Source organism: Podarcis gaigeae (assembly GCF_964106915.1).
Source record: "Podarcis gaigeae genome assembly, chromosome: 2".
NCBI classification, from domain to species: Eukaryota; Metazoa; Chordata; class Lepidosauria; order Squamata; family Lacertidae; genus Podarcis; species Podarcis gaigeae.
In genome coordinates, this window is record NC_139679.1 from 94,589,682 (window position 1) to 94,614,737 (window position 25,056).

General features: G+C 40.2%; 1 protein-coding gene across 7 annotated transcripts in view; it reads right to left on the bottom strand.

Moving 5' to 3' along the window:
* CNTN6 (contactin 6) overlaps nucleotides 1–25,056 on the bottom strand; it is a 190,311-nt gene that overhangs the window by 27,144 nt on the left and 138,111 nt on the right. For all 7 annotated transcript variants that reach the window (XR_014560479.1, XR_014560480.1, XM_083723402.1 and 4 more), the window contains 3 exons: nucleotides 24,552–24,681; nucleotides 24,191–24,341; nucleotides 5,714–5,841 (listed from right to left, as the gene is read on the bottom strand). Coding sequence is in view for 5 of the 7 variants with exons in the window: in XM_083723402.1 (XP_083579528.1) it covers nucleotides 5,714–5,841; nucleotides 24,191–24,341; nucleotides 24,552–24,681 (409 nt within the window). In the remaining 2 variants the exon portion in view is untranslated. The remainder of the gene's footprint in view (nucleotides 1–5,713; nucleotides 5,842–24,190; nucleotides 24,342–24,551; nucleotides 24,682–25,056) is intronic.

The window sequence follows — 25,056 nt, forward strand, 5'->3', positions numbered from 1 at the left end:
CCATGTAAATGCATGAACATGAATTGTACCCTTCTGTCAACCCTGATTCCAAACACAGTACTCGTGGACTTGGCCTTTCCTTCCTGCCTTTATGTAACTGTACTTTTGGTGCAAAGCTTCTTAAGCATCTAAGCATATTCGGAAACACAACATATCATTTGCCACAACGTACCCATTTAATACCTGGCTCCAACACCCTGAGTACACCTCAACATGGAAATATGAGGACTCACTGGCTAAACTGACATACAAACTGCGGTACAAGGACAACTGTGACTTTAAAGAAGAATGGGAGCTTTTTACAAATTATCTAAAAAGACAACAAAATGAACTAGACTCCTTGGCAGGTTTTGAATAAAAATACACAAATTTATTGGTTGATAACATGGTAGATAGATAATGTAAGGATATGTATAATTTTAGAACATGCAGAGAGTAACATGTGCTGAGAAATCAGAGAGGGGAGCTGGGGGGGGAGTCTTGGGGGGGGGAGGGAGGGTTTGTTGGAGGGTGGGGAAAGGGCAAAAAATGAATATGATATGTTTTGATATTTTGTTATGTTGAAATTGCTAATAAAAACATTTTTTTAAAAAGGAAATAAGAGGACCCACAAAATGCTGAAGCCTAAGCCCCATGCAGGTGTTGGAATTCAGAAAAGAGTAAATATGTGTGTGGGGGGTGTTCAGTAGCTCCCCCCATCTTTCCCATAGCCCTCTGGAATTGGAAAATGATGGGTCCATGGGTACAGGAGAACTCCCCACTTTACATAGATGCCCTCCATGAGTTGTGGGCAACAGAAGCAACAACAGAGGTAGCACAGCTATCATGCTCATCCCTACTGAGCCTCTCACATTTACTCCTCGCTGCCTTGCAATGTGTGCATTGAGCTCCATCGTTCCATTTTGTTCTATTGTTCTGCTTTGTTAAGCAGTTCAGCCATGCATTATCCAGAGTCTACGTGTGCATTCTTGCAGTCTTAGCAAAACAAAAAAGCATATTTTATAGAAGGCTGATGCTCGGTCTCTCTGGGTCTATCAGTCTAGCCAGATCACATCAAGTGCTATGAGTGATGCTAAGATGTTTGTTTCTCTTGATGCAAGCTGTTGTCTTTATGAGGTTTTCCTTAAGATTTCCATCTCAAATCTTTCTAAATGCCTCTTAAAAGCTCCCACGTTCCCATTATCTATCTGTCTTGCTTACTAACTGCAGACATGCATTATGGAGCATGCCCCGTTTCCAAAGAGAAAAATAGACAATGCACTCCGCGCACTTGAGGTATAATAAAGACCTCTTATCATAAGGAATAAACAACTCAATAAGCAGCAATAAACTTAATTTGCCCATTAGATATGCTTTTCGGAATTCTGACATTTCAGTTGAATATAATGCTGAAGCAATGAGGCCTATAATTGAACAGCCAAAACTTATCCAGAGGGGAACCAAAACAAATGTTCCCTGCAAACACTACCATTATGATAGCATGTTGTTATTTTGATTTTTAATAAAGGTTGCAATTGTCAAATTAAGGCTTTTCTTTACGTTTGAAAAATTTAATTGTCACATCATTCACAATTAGGATACATGTCCGCTATATGAAAAAATACAACACTTCAGAATCTTTAAATGCTGGGAGGCATCCAAGTAACTTTGGGCACAGAGAATTGCTTGCACATATAACCTGGGGCTGGATTTTTTTTATTGAACAAAAATATACATGTGTGCACACTGTTGCAATGGAACATCTCTCACTGGTTTTTATGTGCTTCTTAAAATGAAAGTGTTTGCTACATTAAGTTGCTAGAGCCACCAATGGATAAGACAAAGATTCTAAGCATAAATGCATACATATATTTAAACAATTCCTGGTAAGATGTTATATACACAATCCAAGACATCATCTGTTCCTTAGCTGATTTTATAAGCCCCAAACAATTTTCTTAGGGAATAACAGACATTTAACAAAAAAGGGAAACTAAAGTTTGGATGATAGTTTTCCAACTTCAGCAAATATATACAGTATATTGCTGAACATATTTACGGTGCTTGAAGAAACAGGCATGGCCATCTCAAAAGGAATGAGTAACAGAGCAATCCCACTGTCCCTCCCTCCCTCCCTCCCTCCTCCTCCTTGCATGTGAGAGGAACTGGGAGGGGTTTGGATTGGACTGAGATGTTTCCCTCTGCCAGTCTTGCCAACTATTGGCAATGAGGCCAGGCAGATCACTCTTCCATCTGCTGCTGAATGGGCAGGTAGGTGAGATTGCTGCTGGTGAGCTTCCTGCTAGCAGCAGCCCACAGAAAGCCCCACATTGGAGGTGGCACCTACTCTCTGCCCCAGCCACCATGCATAGCACGGCTGTGAATGAGGTGATGGCCTCCTGCTGGGTGGGACTTGGGTTTGTAGCCAAAGAAGGGCATGTCAAATAATGCCAATGAATATTCTGACTTTTGGAACAACAAAGACTGCTTATGTTTGCTGGACGAAGGGGAGACAACTCTTTTGAAAATGTTAAGCAATGAGTACCACATATTGTATGAAACAAGGGCCAAAGCCAAGTAGTTGTGAAATACCTAGAGAGGTGCTCCTGTTTCCATCATTTCAGGATTCCTGTTTCCCCAGGCATTTAGTGGCTGAAGAATACTGTTTCCAGTATAAGTTTGGTACTCATTTTCATATTATTTGCGAATAGATTCCCCCCTCCCCCCGGAAGCAAATAACATGGAAATGAGCACTAGACCTGCACTATATTCCACTATCATTCCAGAAGTGGTTTTTATGTTGTGTGAAAGCTCAAATATAATGTAGAACCTATCAAGGGAAAGTCATGAAAGCAAAATAAACTGCCATGTGAATGTGGCCTTTGGCCCTGACTCTAGTTTGAGCTGTATGGGGAGCGGGAATTCCCCTCATTAGTGTCATTTTGTGTGTTATCTTTTTATGCATTGTGTATGAGCCTGCAGTCTAGCACTGGGACACATGCAGGGTAGAAGAGTAGTAAAATGAGGCTGGGGGTTTTTTTTGATAAGAAGAAACAACAAAATTACTTGGTCAATGGACTTAGCTGCAGCATTCCCTGTATCACAGCTACAGCTTAAATGTGGGTAGTTTTGCTCTATGCTAGCCAGGCTATAAAAGATATCCAACCTGAACTGTTACCACTTTCGTAACAACCAAGTGAAATGTAATTCACTTGACTACTGGTGTTACAGTAACATGGCTGCTGGCAAGGTAAAAGTATTTTGACATTATAAAAAAAACAAAAAACTAATCAGTGTGTATATTGGCGGGTGGGCGGGGAGAGACACGCAACTATGTTATCACAAGCTATAATGGCCACTCCATTTTTCTTCAAAATACCATCATTGTTAATGTTATCTAGTGTCACCCTTTTTTTGCAGAGGGCTGATAATTACATTTAAAGCAATTTGCCCCTAAAACCCATTCCTCATCAGTTATAGTCACAATTTAATGTCAGAATGCAGAGCTTTCTGTAGAGAAAACCAATTATTTTAAAATGCCAAACAAGATCAGATTGAGGAAAAACCACACACAAATACTTAAGTTGCCCCTCTACAGCTGCTGTTTCTTGGCACTTAAACAACCTCTTCATGGGTTTATCACTGGGGGCTTAACCCAAGCCCTTAAGAATGCTTCTGTATCTTTTGAGCTGTAGGAAAATCTCTATTAGCTGGCAGCCATGAACTGCCCCCACTCTCCTATCTTCAGGCACAGCAGCCATTACAAAGATGACAGGATGTATTTTAAGCCCGTCTGCAGCCAGAGTTCACCCATAGCTAAAGAGCTGCAGAGTTCTTGTATGGCTACACTTCCTATCTGCACAGTACAAGCTATTGTACAGAAGGCTGTCCACAGGCACTCCATATTTTGCTACACGGATATTTGTCACATCAGCTGATGAAAAGCTCATGTTGGCCCAAACCTTCATTGATATGGGTTGGATACTGACTACCTATGTGCAGAACTCTGCCCTTCTCCTTGCAGTCCCTGTGCCCATTAAAGAGCTGCTCCAAATGGCTGGGACATCCTTGAGAATAGTGTGAGAGTGGGGAACAGGCTGAATGGAGTCTCCTTCTTTGGAGGTCTTTAAGCAGAGGCTTGACAACCATATGTCAGGAGTGCTCTGATGGTGTTTCCTGCTTGGCAGGGGGTTGGACTCGATGGCCCTTGTGGTCTCTTCCAACTCTATGATTCTATGAGAATTAGTGAAAAAAGCCTCCGACCATGCATGGGAATGCACCTCTAGCAGAAACGTTCCCTTCATTGAAATGAACGGGAAAGCCATGGCAGGCAGATTTGTGGTGGTTGTGTATTGTGGGATTCACCCCTCATGTTTAGGAGCTATTCATCAGAAAATAGGCATCCCTGGCTTATCCCCCCCCCCCCCCGGCAGCGTGATTTAATCAGGAAGCGGCATAGCTCAGTGGTGCACATGCGCTGCTGACAAAATGGACCAGGTTCAGTCCCAGACATCTCTCTTCAAAACATGAAAGACCTCCATCTGAGAACCTAGAGAGCTGTAGCCACCCAGAACGGGATATATTGGTCACATGGAGAAGATGCCTGATCTGGTACAAGGTAGGCTCAGCAATCACAATGTAACTTCTCATTATGTTGTCCTCATAGGGTCTCTGCTCTTGATGCCAGATGCTCATTGTAGCTCCCTGATATGTTATTGAGTAGAACAGATTCCTTACCAGACAATTCAGAAATACAGTTGTACCTTGGAAGTCGAACAGCTTAATTCCCGATAGTTTTGGCTCCTGAACATTGCAAACCCAGAAGTGTTCCAGTTTGAGAACTATTTTTGGAAGCTGAACATTTGACGAGGATTCCGTGGCTTCCGATTGGCTGCAAGAGCTTCCTGCAGCCAATTGAAAGCCATGTTTTGGTTTTCGAATGTTTTGGAAGTTGAACGGACTTCCGGAATGGATTCCGTTCAACTTCCAAGGTATGATTGTATGCAGTTACATGAGAGACATATGCTTTATTCAGGTACCAACTTTCAATATGTGAGGGTGGATTGTGTGTGCTCCTTCATGCCCTCTGCATGTCCAAGTGTGACCGTATGGATCAGGGAACCTTCCTGAACTCACCATGGAGGATCCCACATATTATAGAACTCAAATATTTTCCCCCCAGGGTTTTGCACTGCACAAAAGCCTCAGTGAGTTCAAGAGGCTTCTCCACTGCAGGACTATCTCTTGGGAGTATGGAGGGACACTGGGAACTGGGATGAGGACAGAGATAATGCACTCATGCACACCCTTCCCTCCTTGTGTCTTTATTTAAACCCCATTACAAATACCTACGCAGGGCTGGGTGTTAAAATTCTGAATCTGAATCTGAGTTGTATTTCACTGTACTATCTCTTTATACTTTATCACATGTTTGGAAGAGAAGCAACCTATTTGAAATGCACCAATATCCAGACTAGAGCCTGAGAACTGATTGTGTATTTGTTGTCAGTATCACCATCTAAGAATGATATCAAAGCATTGGCACCACCTGCAGCTTGGCCAGGCACCCTCCGGTTTGCCAAAGGCATCTCAGCAGCCCTGTTCCAGACAGGAGATTTGGTTCAAACCGTGCCTCTGACAGTACTATTATATTCTCTGACATCTCAGCATGGTTAATCAAATATGCATGTGCATTTTCAATATGCATAAAGCGCAGATGAAGACAATAAAGTACCTTTCACAATCAGGTTCCCTGAGTTCCTAGCAACTCCAAATTGATTCATTGCTATGCACGTGTATACACCTGCATCTGATTTGGTAACATTATATATCTTCAGGCTGCCATCCTCTAGGATAAAGATTCTGAAGAGAAGGGGGAAAGAAAAGAACCACACAAACCAGTTATTAACAGGATATTGTTCTGAGCATTAAAGCCATAACAATGATGTAACGTTACTTTTAATATTTGGACATTAATCATAGTTGATGTTGTCTACAGCAAACTGAGCACAATCCAGATAGATTTTCATCTCGGTGTATCATTCATCACTGTACTAGACACAACAGATTAGGCATACTAAAATTGACTAATAATCTATCAACACCAGTAGCCTGAATTCTTCTTTGCTCAGCATCAGATTCTTCTGAGGAAGGAATAAATCCACAACAAGAAGTCTAATTACGCTGCATTTCCTCAGGTGAAGAATACTCCTGATCTGAAATAATGAACTATTTACAATATGAAGTATGTGACCTATGTAATTTTCACAATATTAGAGAAAGTTATTAGTCATCTGGCATTGCTTACAATCTGACTAGTTAAATAACGAAAACAGCACAAAATGATTGCCATAACTTTGGTGCATCACTATGAGCCAATCTGTGAATTTCAGCTTCACGTTTTTCCTACCCTAGTTCAGTTCTTCACGGTCCCACATCAGTTTGTGAACTATTGATTTGTAAAGTCCTCGTGCAAATTCAATAGCTTTTTACTGTGACATTCTCCTAACAAGCACATTATTGAGTCCAGTTGTGGCTAATATACACATTTTACAAGCAATATCTACTAATTTATTTTTGTATGTTATTTTCACTAATATGTGCATTTTTAAGCACATATTACTTAATAATATAAGAAGAGCCTGCTGGATCAGACCAATGGTCCATCTAGTCCAGCATCTACTTCTCCAAGTAGCCAACTTGCAAGTAGAATTTGAACACAAGAGGACTCTCCCCTCCTGCAGTTTCCTGTACTGGTATTCGGAAGCATTACTGCTCCCAACTGTGGAGGCAGAACATAGCCATCATGGCTAGTAGCCTCTCCTCTATCTATTTGTCTAACCTTTGCCCTAGTGTGTGCAGTTATACATTCCGGGGTTGGAGAACTGCACTGCAAAATTCAGAGAAGTCTGTATTTTGAAAGATTCCTTGCTTTTCAGTTCCTGTATTGTTTCAGGAAGTGTAAATTAACTACAGTGGTACCTCTGGTTACAAATTTAATTCATTCCGGAGGTCCGTTCTTAACCTGAAACTGCTCTTAACCTGAAACACCACTTTAGCTAATGGGGCCTCCCGCTGCTGCTGTGCCGCCGCCGCACAATTTCTGTTCTCATCCTGAGGTAAAGTTCTTTACCTGAGGTACTACTTCTGGGTTAGCAAAGTCTGTAACCTGAAGCGTCTTTAACCTGAAGCGTCTGTAAACCGAAGTGTTTGTAACCCAAGGTGTTTGTAACCCGAGGTACCACTGTAAGTTCATTTTAAAATGAGAACCAAATTAATTTTCCACCCTAATCATCATAGCCAAAATCAAAAACCACAATGGGAGTTGTTAGGTTTGGCATAAATTTGTAAGAGTGCTCATGCACTCCAGTCCCCGCTTATTATTGTACCACATCAGAGTGCATTATAATGGACAACACCCCACCACAGTGCTATCTCATTCTAACTCAAACCCAAATACTTGTGGGTTGTTGTTGGTTGTTGTTTTTTGTATTAATCTACAGAGCACCCAATTGCCATCCCTTCCCCTTATTTGACTGCAGTCCTAAAATGGGAGAGGGCAGAGTCAAGTGACCCAAAGAAAATAATCCAAGCCACATTTTTCTGAAGAGAGAGAAAATTATTACTACTATCCATTGTATAACATTGTTGTGCCAGCTGCAAAATGCAAGAGCAAACTATAACGTGAGCAGAGCCAGAGAAACTAATTTGGAGTTAATTATCACAGGCTGTGTTCAACCAACTGTCAAACACAAGAGAATTCTCACACCTGTGCTTAGTGTTTGAGGTGATCAGGTGTCAGATTTTTTTATTTTTATTTTAAAAAGCTAACTCCCTGGGATTTGCTTTTCATGATGGCATCCCCTCCTCTATTTGGTCCCATTGCTGAATCAGTAAGTTGCTTTAGTACCTCCGCTTTGTTTCTCTGCCTAGACTCAACTTAAAAATCTATACCGTCCTCAGTTAAGTTTTAATACATTTAGATAGGTAGAGAATTGATCAAAATGGGGAAAAGAACTGGTGTGGCACATGTCTTCTGCTATGATGCTATATATTTTGTGTTTTTATGTTGTAAAGCAACCTGTGAACTTTGGGTGGAGAGTGGGATATACAATTAATAAATAATAACAATAATGTCTGTGCTTCAATGAATGCAGGAAAGATATTCCAAGCCCCGTAACTAATGTGCAGCACTAAACACTAAATGTGCTTTGCTTCCAGTCTGTTCAATGGGGAAGTGCATTGCAGGGAAATTAAAAGTTGTGGCGGCGCTGGTGAGTCCAGCCACGCAGACCCAGTTCTTGCATCAGTGCTGGGGGAGTTTGTTTGCATGTTTTTTTTTTCTTTAAGTTTGTGCTCTAGAGACCCAATGTCAGCTATGGGTGTAATACCTCCCAAGAACTCCAACCGCGGTAGACTAGGTCTGGTGCCCAACCTATCATTTGACTTGGCATGTGATCAGTTGCGCAGAGCTCTCTAAGAAGAACACCATTTTATCTATTTCCAAAGGATGGAAGTCTAGTTCCAGCCAGCGGTGGAGCTTCATGCTCCACCACCGGGGGTTGGGGGGTGGAGAGCAGGCAGGGATGGGGCTGGCGCATGTCCTGGAGGCGTGTCACCCAGCGCGGGCAGGGGGGCAGCCACGATGGCACCCCAGCAGGATTGCATTGCGCTCTCCCCGCACTCCTCTTCCTCCCCCAGTGGTTCCAGCCTGCATGTATGTGTTACTTGGGTACTGTAATGAAAGTTGGTTAAAGATCAAGGGTCTCTGGATAATAGAGGAACCCTCTTTCAGGAATGTGTATTTCTCTGCTGTGTGAAGAAGCAGCCCTGGCTGTTCACAGCAGTCACCTGCTCAAGCAGGCCCAAGTCACTTCAGTTTGCAGCCTACCATGGTGAGCAAAACCCGCTAAGCCTTGTACGGTGGTCTTCTAGGTGTAGTTCCCGGCAGGCAGCAAACAGGTTTCCTAAGGCCCTGGTGGAGCACTGTGTATGGCTGATGGGTTGCTTTGGGCCTAGTGGAATCACAAGTGGTAAAGATCTGTATTACCATATGGTTATATTTCATAAATAAAGAAATGGGACCCTCAGAACCATTTCTTTACACACCACATCAGAACAAAGAATACACCCCTAAGCCAGAGGGCAGAACAGACAACAGGGCTGCTTTAGTTGAGATTCCTTCATTGAAAGGGACTTGGACTAGATGACTCTCACGGTTCCTTCCAATTCTATAACTATGTGATTTTTTTAAAAAAAAATAATAGAATTTTTATGCCGTTTGACTGGAAAACAACAAATGGGATCCTCATAACAGAGGGTCCTGGTTGCACGCGGTACCCAAGAGCTCACCTGATAGGGTTAAAATGGGGGGGGGAGGAGCAAGAAGTCCTGGCCATTCCCCTGGGATCACACCAGGCGATTTTAGCCAATAGCCAGTGGGTGGCGTAATCCCAGGGGCTTTACAAACGGCAGTGTGACGCAAGGAGGGGCACTTGCTTCGCACTGTTCAACACCCGCCCACCCTCCCTAGTTTAGGTAGAGTCACTTGGCCTTTCTTTGGTTTTGGTCGCCTGTTTTAGAACAGGGGCTGGGTAGGCTTTTTTTCCATTTGGCAGATTGGCTTTAGCCATTTGGTTTTCGCCTACCTCTTAGCAAATCATCACAACTTGTAAGGTAGCGGTTAGGCATTGGCTCAGTTGGATTGTAGGGAGGGGAGGTGCGGCCATCACCTGCCCCTCCAGGTTTACCCCATTTGATGGTCACCCTGAGAGGTGGAGTCAATGCCTAAGCCAATACCGCTCATATGATTGTATTTCAATAACGTTGTGGCCAAAAAAAATTGCCACAAAACTTAAACTAATATAAGTGTCCGTGTGTATTTATTTTGGGGGTGGGTCTTGGGGCCTCGAGACGCAACAACAACCAACCCTGAAAGCGCTTTATATATGCAGGTGCAGATTTAGAAAGAATTACTGTAAGTTAGGTATAAATCCAATAGACAGAAATGCATTGTGGAGAAGACTCTGTGCCTGCTCAGTTTGCTTTCCACGTGCTAGCTATTGATGGGGCAACTTTGAGGAGGCTGCTGCTCTCCCTCCTTAGAGTTCTTAGTCATTAAACAAGGTTTGGACTGGACAACACTTGAAAAAGAGGATGCCTTCGGATAGAGGAATGTCTTCCATGAAGCAGGACCAAGTATCAGCATATCAGATGGGAGATTAGTGACAAATTGTATGAGAAGCTGGAAAGGTAGACTTCACAATGCTATCAGCATGCTGGCGTTTCTAGATAAGAATGTCTATGCTCTTCAAAGTAAAGTAATACTTTTTAATTGGCATCACTGAGCTCTGCATCAAGCCACCAAGATAAAGGTTTTTTTTCCCCAAGTTTTTTTTTTTTGGTGACATCCAGTGACTAAAATAGATAAAGAAAGGAGCTTTTCAAACACTTCACATTGTCTGAAAATCTTGTATGGTTACCCTTGTGGAGTTGTCTAGTGCTTAAATGCTTGAATTAAAAGAAGATAAATGATACATTATCGTTGGAAAGAATCACAGATTCTTTCTCTTTTCCTCTCTGAAGATGCCCTGTTTGGGATGCCATAATATATAAGGGTTGAACAAGGGGGAGGGACAGAATTATTAATATTCTATAAACTGCTACACACTGAGAGCAAACTAAAAGCTCAATGAATGTGCATTTTGAGTGAATCTGTTATGGATAGAGTTTAGACTCTGCGGCCCTTAGAGAAAACAGTAGAGAAAAGGCATTTTAATAACAATGATAGGTAATGTGTGAGTGGCAAGATGACATAGATAAAAGGAGGAACTAAACTGAGCACAAGTAAGTAAAACTGGGCCAAAACTAACAAAATGAATTTCAATAGGGACAAATGTAAGATTCAATACTTAGACATGAAGAATCAGCTGCACTGATATAATATGGGGTACAACAATTTAAGAAGGATGTTAACAAGGGGGGATGTGTGTAGAGGAGGGCTACCAAGATGGAAAACCAAGCCTTACGAGGAATGGTGGAGGGAGTTGGGTATGTGTCACCTGGATAAGAAGAGACTGAGAGGAGATACAATAGCCATCTTCAAAAGGCTGTCACATGGAGGATGGAACAAGCTTGTTTTCTCCTGCTTCAGAGGGTAGGGCCTGAACCAATGGCTTTAAGTTACAGAAAGGAGATTCAGACTAAACATCAGGAAGAACTTTCTGATAGAAAGAGCTGTTCAGCAGTAGAATGGACTCCCTCGGAAGGTGGTGGACTCTCCTTCCTTGGAGGTGTTTAAGAAGAGGCTGGATAGCCATCTGTCATGGATGCTTTAGTTGATATTCTTGAATTGAAGGGGTTTGAAATAGATGAGCCTTGGGGTACTTTCCAATCCCAAGAATGAAAAAAGATTGAAATATTGTGTAGTGTTCAGAGTTTTGTGCAAGAGTTCAGGAGTCCAGAGTTCAAATCCTCACTCAGCTATGAAGCCCTGGGCCAGTCATCCACTGTCAACCTCACCTAACTCACACAGTTGTGAGGCTAAAGTGGGGAGTGAGAGAACCACGGACACCACCCTGAGAAAAGGTGGGGTGTAAATAAATAAATAAGGTCCATTAGTGAGGTGGAAACAACAAATGTCCCTCAACTTAGAAATGACACCTGATGTTTAGAAAATAAGGAAGTTTAGTCCACTTTGGTGCTGTATAGAAGTGGGTGAAATATGCCAAGGAAGTGAAACAGACCAAGAAAGCAAAATAGAAATATTTGTGGAGATATGCATGAACATTAAAACATTTGAATTGTTGTTAGAATACAAAATAATCAGCTTGTTTTCCATCTTTTTCTCTCTTTTTTAGTTACAACATTTATATACTGCCTTTTCTAATGCATACTGCGTGGCATTTGCAATATCAGTTTTAAAGAGAGGGTGTGGTACCCAGTGATGACATCCTGTTTGTGCAACAGACATGTGTTCTACCAAATGGGGCTTCCCTTTTTTCTCCTCAATCCCCCAAGCCCCCTGTGTGTGTCCCCATAATTGCTCAGGAGGGATGGGGGACCCTCTGGAACAGAGTGGGGGGAGCACAGGGGGAGGTGAGGAAGAAGTCCCATCCTGGGGGAACTTTTCCTATAAATACAAAGACAGAGAAGCACCAAAGACACTTAAAATCAACAGTGTGAGCTGCCTGACAAAACTGCCAGTGCTGAAAAAGTGTACGAGAGATAAAAGTAAGGACAATCAGCCATTCTGTCCATCTTCTATCTCCATCAGCAGAGTATGTGATGAGTTCATACAATGGAGTTTATAGAAAGGCCAAAAGTCACAGAATAGACTGCTCGATAGAAGAACAAAAAGTTGCTGATGTGAAGAGCCTGCTGAGCAGGAAATCGAGGTGGGCCCTGATCCTGGGAAGGATATGGTATGTGAGAGGATAAAAGAGCAAATAAGTAAGTTAGAAGAGCAGTTCTTGTTTGCAAATCAATGCAGAACTTGGGGCTCATATTCAAACTGGGTCAACTTTGTAGGTCAAGCCCGACTGACTATTTTCAAGGTGAAGCAACCTTATGAATGCTCCAGCATGCATTGATATCTTAAGTAATTGCACCAACAAAAGTGATTTTTGTTTCTTCTTAATAGAAGGGGAAGAAATGGAGGTAGTGAGAGATTTTACCTTGCAAAATATATATCCATACAAGACAAACATGTTGCTCACAAAAAGGACGTCAGAACGGCAGTTTCACCACAGCTTTTCTAACATAAATTCACTTTGGAACACTACATGGGAAGTTCTATGTTGAAGTCAAAGGTGCAAGATTTCATTATCAAGACATTCCAAACCATTCTGACAAATTTAATAGAGTTGAAAAGTCACCCTAATGAAAATTTTTCTTAATTTAGGAAGTCAGTCCCACTTAGAGATGGATTACTGATGCTGACTTATTCCCTGAACTTTAGCTTAGATTTTGTTTTTAACTATGCTCACTTCTATAAAGCCATGGCTTAGTGGATTATAATGACTCGTGCATTCAGGCATACAGTGGGCACTCACGTTTTAGGTTACCCTGCGGCCTTTGAGAGTGTCTTGCTATGTTTAAAATCAACTGGTCCAATTAGAGGTAGATCTATTTTCTTTGCTCCTGAAATAAATGTTTAATACAGTGGTACCTCGGGTTAAGTACTTAATTCGTTCCGGAGGTCCGTACTTATCCTGAAACTGTTCTTAACCTGAAGCACCACTTTAGCTAATGGGGCCTCCTGCTGCTGCTGCCCCGCGGGAGCACGATTTCTGTTCTTATCCTGAAGCAAAGTTCTTAACCTGAAGCACTATTTCTGGCTTAGTGGAGTGTGTAACCTGAAGTGTCTGTAACCTGAAGCGTATGTAACCCGAGGTACCACTGTAAATAAAAAAAACACCGTGGTAGCAGTCAGAAGGAGTTCTAAAATTACTCCAGAATAAAGAGCTTTCTCTTTTTAAAATGTAAACATTGACAGTAAACCTGAGAATGGAAATACTGTGTTGCATGCTGCCATAATTAACCACCATGAACTCTGCAGTAGGCTACACTTACTGATGATTCACATTCTTCTGTGGATGCAAAATATAGCACTATTGAACACTCAGGCTCTTGCATGGAAAAGGCTTTCTGTCGATTTTGTATATGACCAAATGTGTTCTTGTAGAGCTACTGAGTTTTTGGTGTAACCTGAAGCATCTGTAACCCGAGGTACCACTGTACACTATTGTTCTGTCTGCTTCTGCCATTTATATTCATGCAGATATTTGCTTAGTTCCAAACTAGACCCAGACGGTATGTTATTTTAATAGCAGCTCCAATGGGGCTGCTGAGAAAGGTCGAGGTTTTTGGGCCATGAGGTTAAATCTCCCTCCATGCTACAGTCCAAATGCGGGGGCGGGAGGGGGAACCTTACCCAAATAGGGGAACTGTAATGCAAGTAGACATTATTCTTAAAGCTTGGATCTGTAACAATCCCTCAACCAAGCCTTTCTCATACTGTTGTTGTGAACAGAAAAAGAACAGGGGGAAGAACACTGTATGCAATTCTGAATTCCCTGAGGGGAAGGGGAACGTAAAAATATAAATAACACAAACAGTTTATATGCGATCTATGCTTGGAAGGCAAGAACGTGGTAGAGAAGAAAATTTTCATGACTATCCTATAACTAGACACTACCCCCCCCCAAAAAAAAACACATAAAAGGAAACAGGCTTAGGCTTTTGCATTTGAGGTTTAATTCATTTAGGGTCAAATATTAATTTTAAATCTGTGTTCTTGTTTAGGTTATATGGATGCACTTTCTTCCACTGGAGCCATTGAATTAAAGAACCTTTAGTCTTTCAGACATTGCTGCTAGTTTAGTAATGCAATATGGACTATGCAACACTACGTCATGCTAGGTTGACAAACATTTTGGTTTTCGAACGCCATAAACCCAGAAATAAATGCTTCGGTTTTCAAACACGCTTCAGAAGTCAAACATGCCACGCAGAGTCCGCTGAGTGCAAGAACCTGAGGCCTAGCTGTCGTCTATTAAGCTTTCGGTTTTTGAATGTTTCAGAACTCGAACAGTCTTCTGGAACAGATTACGTTTGAAAACTGAGGTGCCACTGTACTTTGGACAACAGGGCTCAGGTCCCACTTCCATTATGAATTTACCACATGAGCTTAGTATGGCAATGCATGTTTAAACAGGTTTTTTTAAAAAAATAAAAATAAACTGTTTAATATTTAATATTTTGAAAATAAAAATATACTATCATTGACAGTACTGTGCATAAATGTATTTCTTTATTAGTAGAAACACTTCTCTTTCGACATTGCATTACCACATGGAAGAAATGTAGCATGACATTTCCCACTTCCCTTTCTTACAGTCACCTTTATATGTGTGTGTGTGTGTGTGTGTGCATGCGCACACACACTCTTTCGCTCTCTTTGACATAAGAGACCTTTGCTCGTACTATGCAGAAATACACCTCTGAAAAAGAACAACTGTGTTCATTTGGAAGAGTCACACACACATTTAAATGGAAGTGTGAAAGAAATCAAGCTGTGATCATATGTTCACATTTTAATTAAAAATGGGCCAAGCATCTCATCTGAACAAAATATTGTTAATGACCGATTCCCTTGATCTGCAGAAAATGAAAGCATTAGATCTGTTTAGTAAGGCTAATGAGAAATCCAAAAAATAGAAACTAATCAGCATGTGCTAATAGATTTTAAACAAAGAAGTTAGCTGGTGTTATGCTTCTTCTACTCTGTTTTAAGCAGTGATACAAGTTTAATGTAGTCTGTATTTTTTTATTAAAAAAACACACTATAGAACTCCTGGTACAAAATTAAGATAATTCTTAAATAGCAAGAATGAATAACCCGTGCAGCTCTCCGCAGGCCCAGCCACCATGATCAGGGATGATGGGATTTGTAGTCCAACAATATTCAGAAGATCCCTATCCCTGCTATATAGAAAAAACACTCCAGTGAAGAAAGGTCCACTGCCGTTACCCACCTAGTCTTGGCTCAGTGGCAGCTCAGAGCTCATCAAGACATAAGTGCAATAGGAAACCCCAATGTTGTTCCAGTGTTTCCTATAGTGTTTCAATGATTAGATATCACATTCTGGGACCTGGTTTTTCAGACTAGTACATTCTGGTGTCAAATACATATATGTATGCTCATCTGTGATATCCACATTGTTACCCATGTTAGCTATTCTGAGAAGATAAACATTTGTTAAGCAGGCATGTTACAAATAAGTTAAATAAATAATTTGTCTGCTGCAAGATACACTGGTATTTTCCGAAGCTATTTGTAGTATGTGGAGCTGCCCTTAGATGGAAGAACTGGTCTTTAGATACAATAGTATGCTTTTTTTTCCTGAATCAAACTGCAGTGAATACTTCTCTGAACAGAGGCCAAAGACTATACACAGCTTTCATTCACCTCTCTTATCTCGGTCATTCTTCTGTTCATACCCCATTCAGTACATCTCATAAAAGAAAAGTCTACAAACAATTCACACAAAAGCATCTACTCTTACAGAAAAGAGTGAAAAGGAGAGTTTAACCGAATTATAGCTTCAGCCGATAGGCCAACTATGGAAAAAAAAAATAAAGCGAAGAAAGCAAATGCAAGGGTAGATTTCATTGTACTCAGTCCCTCCAGTTTTCTTTAGAGGAATATTAAAATCATTAAATGAATTTATTTGTGTGCTTCTGAACTGACAGCATAATTAGGTCAAGTGAATTAGGTCTGCCTAATGACGTATTTGTCAATAGTACCACTAGAATACATCTTAGACTCTTATGATTTTCATTATATTGTTGAGTTGGGGGGGAGACCCCCCCTGTAGTATCTACATTCAGTGAAGGGTTGAAATTTGAGCAAACTCCTGAATTCATCCTAAATTGTTTAGCAGGGGCTGGGAATAATCCTGGCAAGCTTCCTCATGAGGCCAGCCGAACAATGGCTCTCTGGCGGCTGTGTGGTTCAAGAAACAAAAGGCTGATAACGGCCTGGTTTGTTTGATAATAGTAAGCCATCAGCAAAACACAAGACCCTCTGCCCAGTAGCTTTTGTGGTAGGATGCCTGATGCAAGCAACAGAGGACACTGTCTTTTGCAATGTGCTTGAGTTACAGAGGTTGCTACAGGGACCGGAAGATGGCAGGGGGATGCTGGAAGTGTAAAGGGCGGAGCTGTTTTTGGCAAGTGCTGCTGGGAAGGAGAAGGAAGAAGTGGGGAGGACTCCATGTGGGGACTGACGGGCAATAGCCATGCTTGCCTGCTGGAGCAGGCTGTTAAAGAGAAACATGGGGATGGTGCTTAGGATGCTGATGAGCCCCTCTTGATGTAAATGCCATAACCTGTCTCCATCTCACTTCCCCTCGTTTCCCCCAAAGGAAACAGAAACCCTGGTTAATGCCAAGACCCCTGGAATCTTGCATCGCACAGCAGATATTGGTGTGGCCTGTAACAATATGTTAATGATCTTTCTACTTATCTGTGTGTAATTTGTACGGCAATAATACCACAGTTTAATAAAACTCCATTTAACTCTGTGTAAAAGAGTCTTCTCCCTATCTCAGAGCAGATTTTAATGAGCTTTGAAATCAGTTGCCACAATTTCACTGCAAATAAAATATATACTATTAAACCTGAGGTTAATTTGGATCAAAACAGAATTCCAAATTCCAGTTGAACAGGCTTATTAAAGACGTTTGAGTAAATAAAATTATTAGCAACAATAAGTGTGAGAAAAAATATTCCTGCTAATTAAAGAGGCAATTATATTCCATTTGTGTGTTTTTTTCTAAGCACACCTTGGGGTGTATAAACTAAAAATACAAATATTTGTCATTGGGAAACACTGTGTAGATATGAAATGTGTCGTCCTTTGTGATTATCTCCTTTGCAATTCATTGAGAAGATTAAAGTGTGTGTGTGAGAGAGGAGGGGAAGTATGGAAAGAGGGAGGAAGACAGGAACAGAAAGCACACCATGCAGACGGTGTTGTCTTAAAAATAAAAAATAAAAGCACACAACAAAACATAAATCCTGAAGTTTAAAAGTTGAAGACAATGACTTCCTATATCCAGCTATTAAGATCCTGATTTAGATTCATGGAGTGGCATTCAAAGAACCACACAACTAGGGAAGCTTTGGGTTTGTGTTCAAACAGCAGCAACCTCATGCCACATAACAACTCAAAATTGAACCCAGGAAGCCTTTTAAAAGGGTTTATTATGGGAGACTACTGTTCAAGGGGGCGGGGAGAAGTCACTGGCTGTACTCAAATTCTTAGGCACTCCTAAATTAATCTCTTTAGATCCCAGTCATGATGCCCAGCTTCAAGAAATGAATAAAACCATCCACTTAGTAATGTGCAGTGAAATATTAGGAGTCTGGAGCTCAGGTACATTTCTTTTAGGTTTTAAATCTCAGTTTACCTATATATTTTATTGTACAAATTTTTAAAAAACCACTAATCTCAGATAGTCACAACATCATTAGTTGCCAAGTCTAATATTGGTGCTGGTGAACTGAAATACCATTAATTGTGAGCCATGGTAAAAGACTCAAGTCTTCAATGAAACAATTAAGAGGTTTAAAGAGAATTCAAAGGGATTTTGATGATGCTTCTGCCTAGAGTGAATCACTCCTAATCTATCTTTATTTAGGAATATAGGAAGCAGATGCACACCAAGTCAGAACATTGATATATTTAGCTCCATATTGTCTACGCCTATGAGCCATGGGATCCAGACAGAGGTATTTCCCAGCCTCCCTGGAGAAGCTGAGAAGGGAACCTTTCACATCCAAAATAAATAGAATGTGCTTCAGTACTGAGCTTTAACTCTTCTATAACAGTATCCTCAACAAGGGGGTGGGGTAAAAAACAGCAACAACCCACCTTTCTGGCTCATAAATTTCATATTTTTTGTGAAGAAACCTTGTATGTAAGAAGTTACTGCCATGAGCACATCATGGAAACATAAAGAACTGTGCCCATATTATACACAAATGTCCTATAGTTCAATCCATTCCCACCTCAGAGCCATGTTACTTAAGCACCATGACTTCATGTGAAAGAGGCATCAAGCGATTACTGGGGTGTGGGGCTGCACTCTTGGCCCCATCCATGGTCCTGGCCCCCACCTCAGATGCCACATGTTTGTGTGGTCATCTGCAGTTGAAGAAGCCCATGTGCAAGCATGTCAGTCAGCCAGTCATTCTAATGCATGGACATGTAGCAACATGCTCAACAGTTGGGCCAGGGCCCCAGGAACATAGCTCCACTCCCCACATTTTTCCTTTGCAGGTCAGTTTGAATTCAATACAGTCTGTAAAGGGAAATGTTTCATCTGACTTCATGATGATGTCATGTGACTGAGAGGTGGGCAGTCTTGTTCACCTTGCACATTGGCCTGCTGGGGATAAGTGATACTGTATATGGCTCTCTTAAGTCCTATGAGCTGCTTTCTCTGTGTGTAGGTACTAGACATGGACACACCCATTTTTCCTGTTCGATAAGTGTTTCACAGTTGTCAAGTTAAAACTCATTCCATATTCTCCATGTATTGGGCAGTTAAATTATTTCAATAATAGGATTATTTCAATAATAGGCTTATATCACAGTTAATGTACGTTTATATGTATATATTTACATCTTCTTTTTTGCATCTTGGTCTATCTGATTTCTGTCCTCCAACATCCTTTTTTTGGCAACATCTTTAACTCCCTTGAATAATTGTCTGTGTCTTCTGATTGCTTTTCCTTCCTGGTCAGCCCCGCTGCCTACTTTCTCTATGATTGCAACCCAATCACTGTTGCTGTACGTAATCTAAGTTCCATAAAGACTATCTCTGCATATCTATGAACATGAACTTATGAACACATAATTACATTTAAAAGAATTCTGTGCTGTGTGGACTCAGCAAAAACCTTTGGTGGGTAAAGAACAAGGGAAAGAATTCAGGTTAGTTTTGTTGTTGTAGTGGTTATCAAAAAAGGTTTATTTTTTTAACAATATATAGAAGTTATGTATGGGGGAATTTAACATTTTCTTTAATAATTTAGCTTGCTACTGTTACTTTCTGGCTGATGGATCCTAATGTTTGAGCAAAATCTGTGCTGAACTTTCCAGAGGTGCCAATGGACCACGCAGAAGTCACAGCTCCGAGAAGGTGCAAGGGCACTCATTAAAAAAGTTTCGTACACTTTCACATCCAACAAAGGAAAACTATGAAAGTTTTGATAAATTGAGGCCAGCAAATTGTCACTTTCAGCTGAAAAGTTACAACAAAGGAAGAAATGAGAACTAAGAATGATAGGAAAGAGAGAAGTGCAGACCTTCACCTCTCTTATTGTTACTTTGAAGAAAGAAATGTTTTGTTCCTCTCCTATCAGAGTTTCTCTGTTAATGTTCTTGTCCACCTTCTCACATTTTGATATTCAGACAAAAAATATGGAACTTTCCCTTAAGATCAGCCTCCATACCAGTGGACTCGAAAATGATCCAAACAACACAATTTTTATATAAAAAGGGGGGATATTAGAAATTACAGGCCACTTAGCTTAATATCTGTTTGGGTAAAATTTGTAGAAACCATTGTTAAAGACAGAATTACCAAGCATGTACAAGAACAAGTCTTGCTGAAGAAGAACCAGCATGGTTGCTGCAATGGCAAGTCATGTCTAGCTAAACCTTTGGAGATCTTTGAGGGTCTTTTTTTAAAAAAATATATTTATTAGTAATTTTTTAATTTAGTTACAATTCCAATAAACAATATCATATAGCATATCTTTTAACATAATCTTCTTAACTTCTTTGGACTCCCTCACATCTCCCGCTCCTGTGTTCCTAGCCAAGAAGGTTTTTCCAGCAAATTTATCCCCTTTTTTCGATTCTTATTATCTAATTTTCCAATATTATATCTCTAATTTTTAATATCCTTTATTCAAATCTAAAAGAATTAAATATAACTTAAATTTTTTCCAGAAATTTGTTTTTTCTTAAATTTAGCTTATCTTCATATATCACTTCCTCTATCTCAATGGTGCCCAATTGTTTACATTCTAGCATCCTCCTTAACATTCATATAATTTACAATATTTTTGTAAATAGATCTTAAATTTATTCCAGTCTTCTTCCAATGTCTCTTCTCCCAGGTCTCGGATTCTGCCCGTCAGATCTTTGAGGGTCTTACTAAGCATATGGATAGGGATGATCTAGTAGACACTGCGCATTTTGAGTTTCAAATGCTTTCAATAATCTGTGTCACCAAAGGCTCAAGAGTAAGCTTAGCACTCATGGGAGCAGTAACTTGTTAAAGACTAGGAAACAGTGAGTAAGTAGCAATACATTAGCAGTTCTTACAATGACAGGATGTAAGAAGTGAAGTTCCCTAAGGAACAGTATTAGGACATGTGCTTTTTAACTTGTCTATAAATGATCTGGATTTAATCAAGAATAATCACTATGTGACCAGGCTAATAGCTACAGCTGTAAATAACTATGTGTGTAATGATAGGGTACATCACATGGCACTATATGTTAATACAAGTATTTGTACACAGGTCTGCTATTTAATATAGATCATATTTTAAAAAATGCTACTGCATTTCACTTCAAGTAGAAAAATATGGGCAAAACTGGAATTTAACAGAAGCAAAAGAAGTCAATAAGAACATTGGAATTACTCAAATAAATTTTTCACAGCCTTGAAATTTTTAAACTTACAATCTTGAGAAGTGGAGAAGGAGCTGATAGAGCAAAAGTGATGCTGCCTGTTAGTTCTACATAGTGTTAATGTGGTTTCAGCTGAAGTGAGAAGCAACAAGAAAAAGATATCCAAGCAATTCTGCTGAGTGGCCTGAAATTTTGCATGCATTTTCATATCTCAATAGATACTGCAAAATGTGATGACTGGAAGCATGAAGGGAAATCTATGCCTTTGATTTCTGTCACTTCACCCATTAGCCAGAAATAGAGCTGAAGTGATTAATTAAAGTTAGCAGCTAAGGAATCAATCTCATTGGTCCACTAAGTAATACAAGTACGTCATCAAGAGAAGAGATCAATTTTTATTTATTTTGCTTTTATGGTGAAACTGTCTTCGTAAGCTTGTGCTGTCCTGATTGTCTTGCATTGTCTCGGCTCTAAAAGCCAAAGCCCACAGAGGTCTATTTAATAAAATGAAAATGAAAATGAACTTTCTGGTGATGTGGACGTAATACAATGTCTAGGTAGGAGGATGACTTGGGTGCTGGGGGTGAGGAGGAAAAAAGGGTGAAGATTCCAACTGAGATTCAGAACAGAAGGCAGTTTAATGTTTCACATAAGAGAAAACTAGGATCTGAATGACCAGTATCAGATACTACTTAAAGAAGGTTGTAATAACTATGGTCTGGTTTGCATGACACTGTAAGCCAAAGAACAATCTTAAGGTGTGTTCTTGGATAGAATTTTTAGTTAGCGAGGGGAGAGCTTAACCAGCAGCCCAGATTCAGATGACATACTAAGCCAAACGTTGGCTTAGCTCCAGCATTGTGCAAGATTAAAAAAGGCTGGGAAGCAGCAGCAAGCAACTGTCCAGGGGTCTGCACATTCATGTTGTCTTGATAAGTCATAGTTTGGTATACTCCGTGGTACGAACCACTTCACTGTCTAAATCTGGTGCTTCAAAATGCAGAGCTACAACAACAAAACTGTTATTCACCTAGATTGCTAAAACGCCAGTTTAAAAATTATTATTGCAAAATGATTTAAAATATTTCCAAGTATTGCCAAATTTACATTCCGCCTCCAATTCTACACCATTCTTATCTGTCTAAACAGAAAGCTGAAGCACTGGAATAGGCTAATGAACTGGGAATGAGAAAACACTTCTTGTTTAAAGCCTGCTCTGTGGACTTTTGTACATCTCTCCAAGGCATATATGACCTTTGTCTTTATTATATTCAGTTCTATAATAGAGAGCATGACTTTACTGCGTAGGAGTATTTAATTTTCTACCTGAGGTTCAACCTAGCACCACTGAAAGGCAATGACAGTGGAAACAGTTGCGCATGACACTGTACTGCCATGAGAACCTTCCCACATGAGTTTTACCACAACTGTATGATTAGAGTGTCTCCCTAAGGTCGCACTCATTTCTTTGTATGCACAACACCACCTTGGATTGCTGCAAACTCTCTTACCTATTCTGAGAAAGAAAAACTCACCTCTGAGAAGTCTGCCAATCAAGCACATTCCCCCCAGATTCAAATTAACTACAGAACCAGAACCAAAACCTCCCTTCAAAATTAGAGCATCCAGCCCCTAGTTACGCCTCATTAATATCAAATTATCAAATATCAAAACTTCAAGAAGTTTTCAAAGAGAGGGAAGAAAAGGCTTGAGAGGCAGCAAAACTAATCCCCCTATGAAATAGGCTTTAAACACTGCTGTTCTTCTAGAGAAAAGGTGCCATGAACGTCTCTCTTGTTCTCTTAGAATGGCAAGTGCACCCACCTGAGCTCCTATGAGCAATGGCTGGAAAAAAGCCCTGGCTTGAGGTATGGTTAGGAGACCACCAACAACTTTCTGAACTATTTAGAACATGGGGTCATTTGGTTATACAAAAGTTATGAACGAAAGTCCCCTGTGTTCAAAATTAGGCTACAAGATTTTTTGCTACTAACAATGCATATCATGAGACTAAATGAACCAAACAACAGAAGAAATGTCTGCTGAATACACTAGTAGAACATTTCAAATGCACATGAAACTTTTCGGATAATAAATATTTTGGCTTAACATTATGCATTACTTTTAATATCCCATATAGGTCATCTGTTAGCAATCATTGTATAGTCTTTATTTGTTAGTGTTGTGTAATGCAGCAGTTACAACACCAGTTCAGTCACTTAACTTTAGTTAAAGAGCTTCTACTGTTTGTCTTGTTTGACAATGTACCATGGAAGAGAAATAAAAGAGGTGACACATGAAATTTTCTCCTCCATATCCTCATGTGAGATGTACTCTTCTGCTGATGACGCTGGAGCTCCTGGCTCCTATTTGTGCTTAGTAGCCATCAAACTCAGAATTCAGAAGTTTTCCAAATCTGAATTTCCAACACATATCTGGCCCCTGTAGGTAAAGGGGATACATTTCTCCTCAGATACCAAAAGATGGACCATCTGGTAAAATTATCATTTTGGAGTCAAAGAGTGGGCTTCGGGTTGAAGAAACAATGACCTGATTTATTTAACCTAATATATTAAAAGGTGAAAATAATAGGCTTATGTTTCCCTGTAAGACTGACAAATGTACAACTTAGAAAATATTTATGCCATTTTGGCATAAAAGCGGTGTACAGATTAATAAATAAAAACATAAAAGTTAGAATGCACTTGTACACGCAATAGCCAGATTACCTAGAGTCAACGTCAATCAGATTATCATTTTGTATCATTTAATTTATCTGATCCAGCAGCTCTACTTTATTTTGGCATTTTTCTTCAATCATCTCACCATTTTTGAAATGATTTTGCTGTTTGTTTTTTAAAAAAAGAGTAAAAAAAAATCAATGAAATAGTGAAAGCTCCTTCCAGGTGCCCCAGTAGGTCCTTGGATCCTGCCAAGATTTGATAAACAGTGTTCCAGCATTAATCACTTAGAAATAAACAAAAAAGGGGTTACCTTTTGCTTTGCTGTAGCGTTTCAGTTCCTTTCTTCCAGCTAATGACAGCCTTGGGAGAGGCTTCTGGCTTGCATCCAATCACAACTTGGCCTCCCACTTGGACAACTGACGTTTTTTTCACAGGATGTTTGGAAAAGTCAGGGGCTGAAACTAGAAATAAGTTAAATTGAAAAGTGGGTGTAGAAATACGTGGCATAGCAGTTCAAAGAAAATGAACTAATGAGTTTTCATTCTTTAGCTTTGAAATGTATGGGCCTTTCCTCTTTGCTTGTCTTCTCAATGACTGATATGACTTTCATTCTCAGAACTTAGTTGTTTACATCATTCCAGTCTTCCCATTTGAAGGAATGGTTAACTTACCTAATACTCTTAGCTCAGCATTGGAATAGATGGAATCGTATTGGTTTTCTGCAACGCACTGATAGAAGCCAGAGTCCGAAATGTTCAGCATAGTTATAGTAAGAGTTCCATTTTCGATTTGAAATCTTTCCTAGAAAAAGAAGGAAGAAAGGAAGCCAATATTAATACCATGAAAACCATGTTTAAAATGTTTTATTTTATTTAGTTTAAGGAGAAAGAGAAGTTGTCTCTGCTAGAGTGAAGAAAGAACATATGTCTATGTATATAGCCTCTGTGTCAGGGTTGTCAAATTCAAATCCCCTGGGGCCACACCTGTAGTTCTGCTCTCTGACACGTTAGGTTTACCTGAATCAGCTGCCAATACAATTCCAGTGCACCACCCTGTATTTCCGTCATAGATACCAGGCATTATTCCTTTTAACCTGGGTTCTAGATCAGCAGGAAGGCTGGGAGTATGATGACACTTTGTTCACGTGAATCCCTGACAGGATTCAATATATTTTAG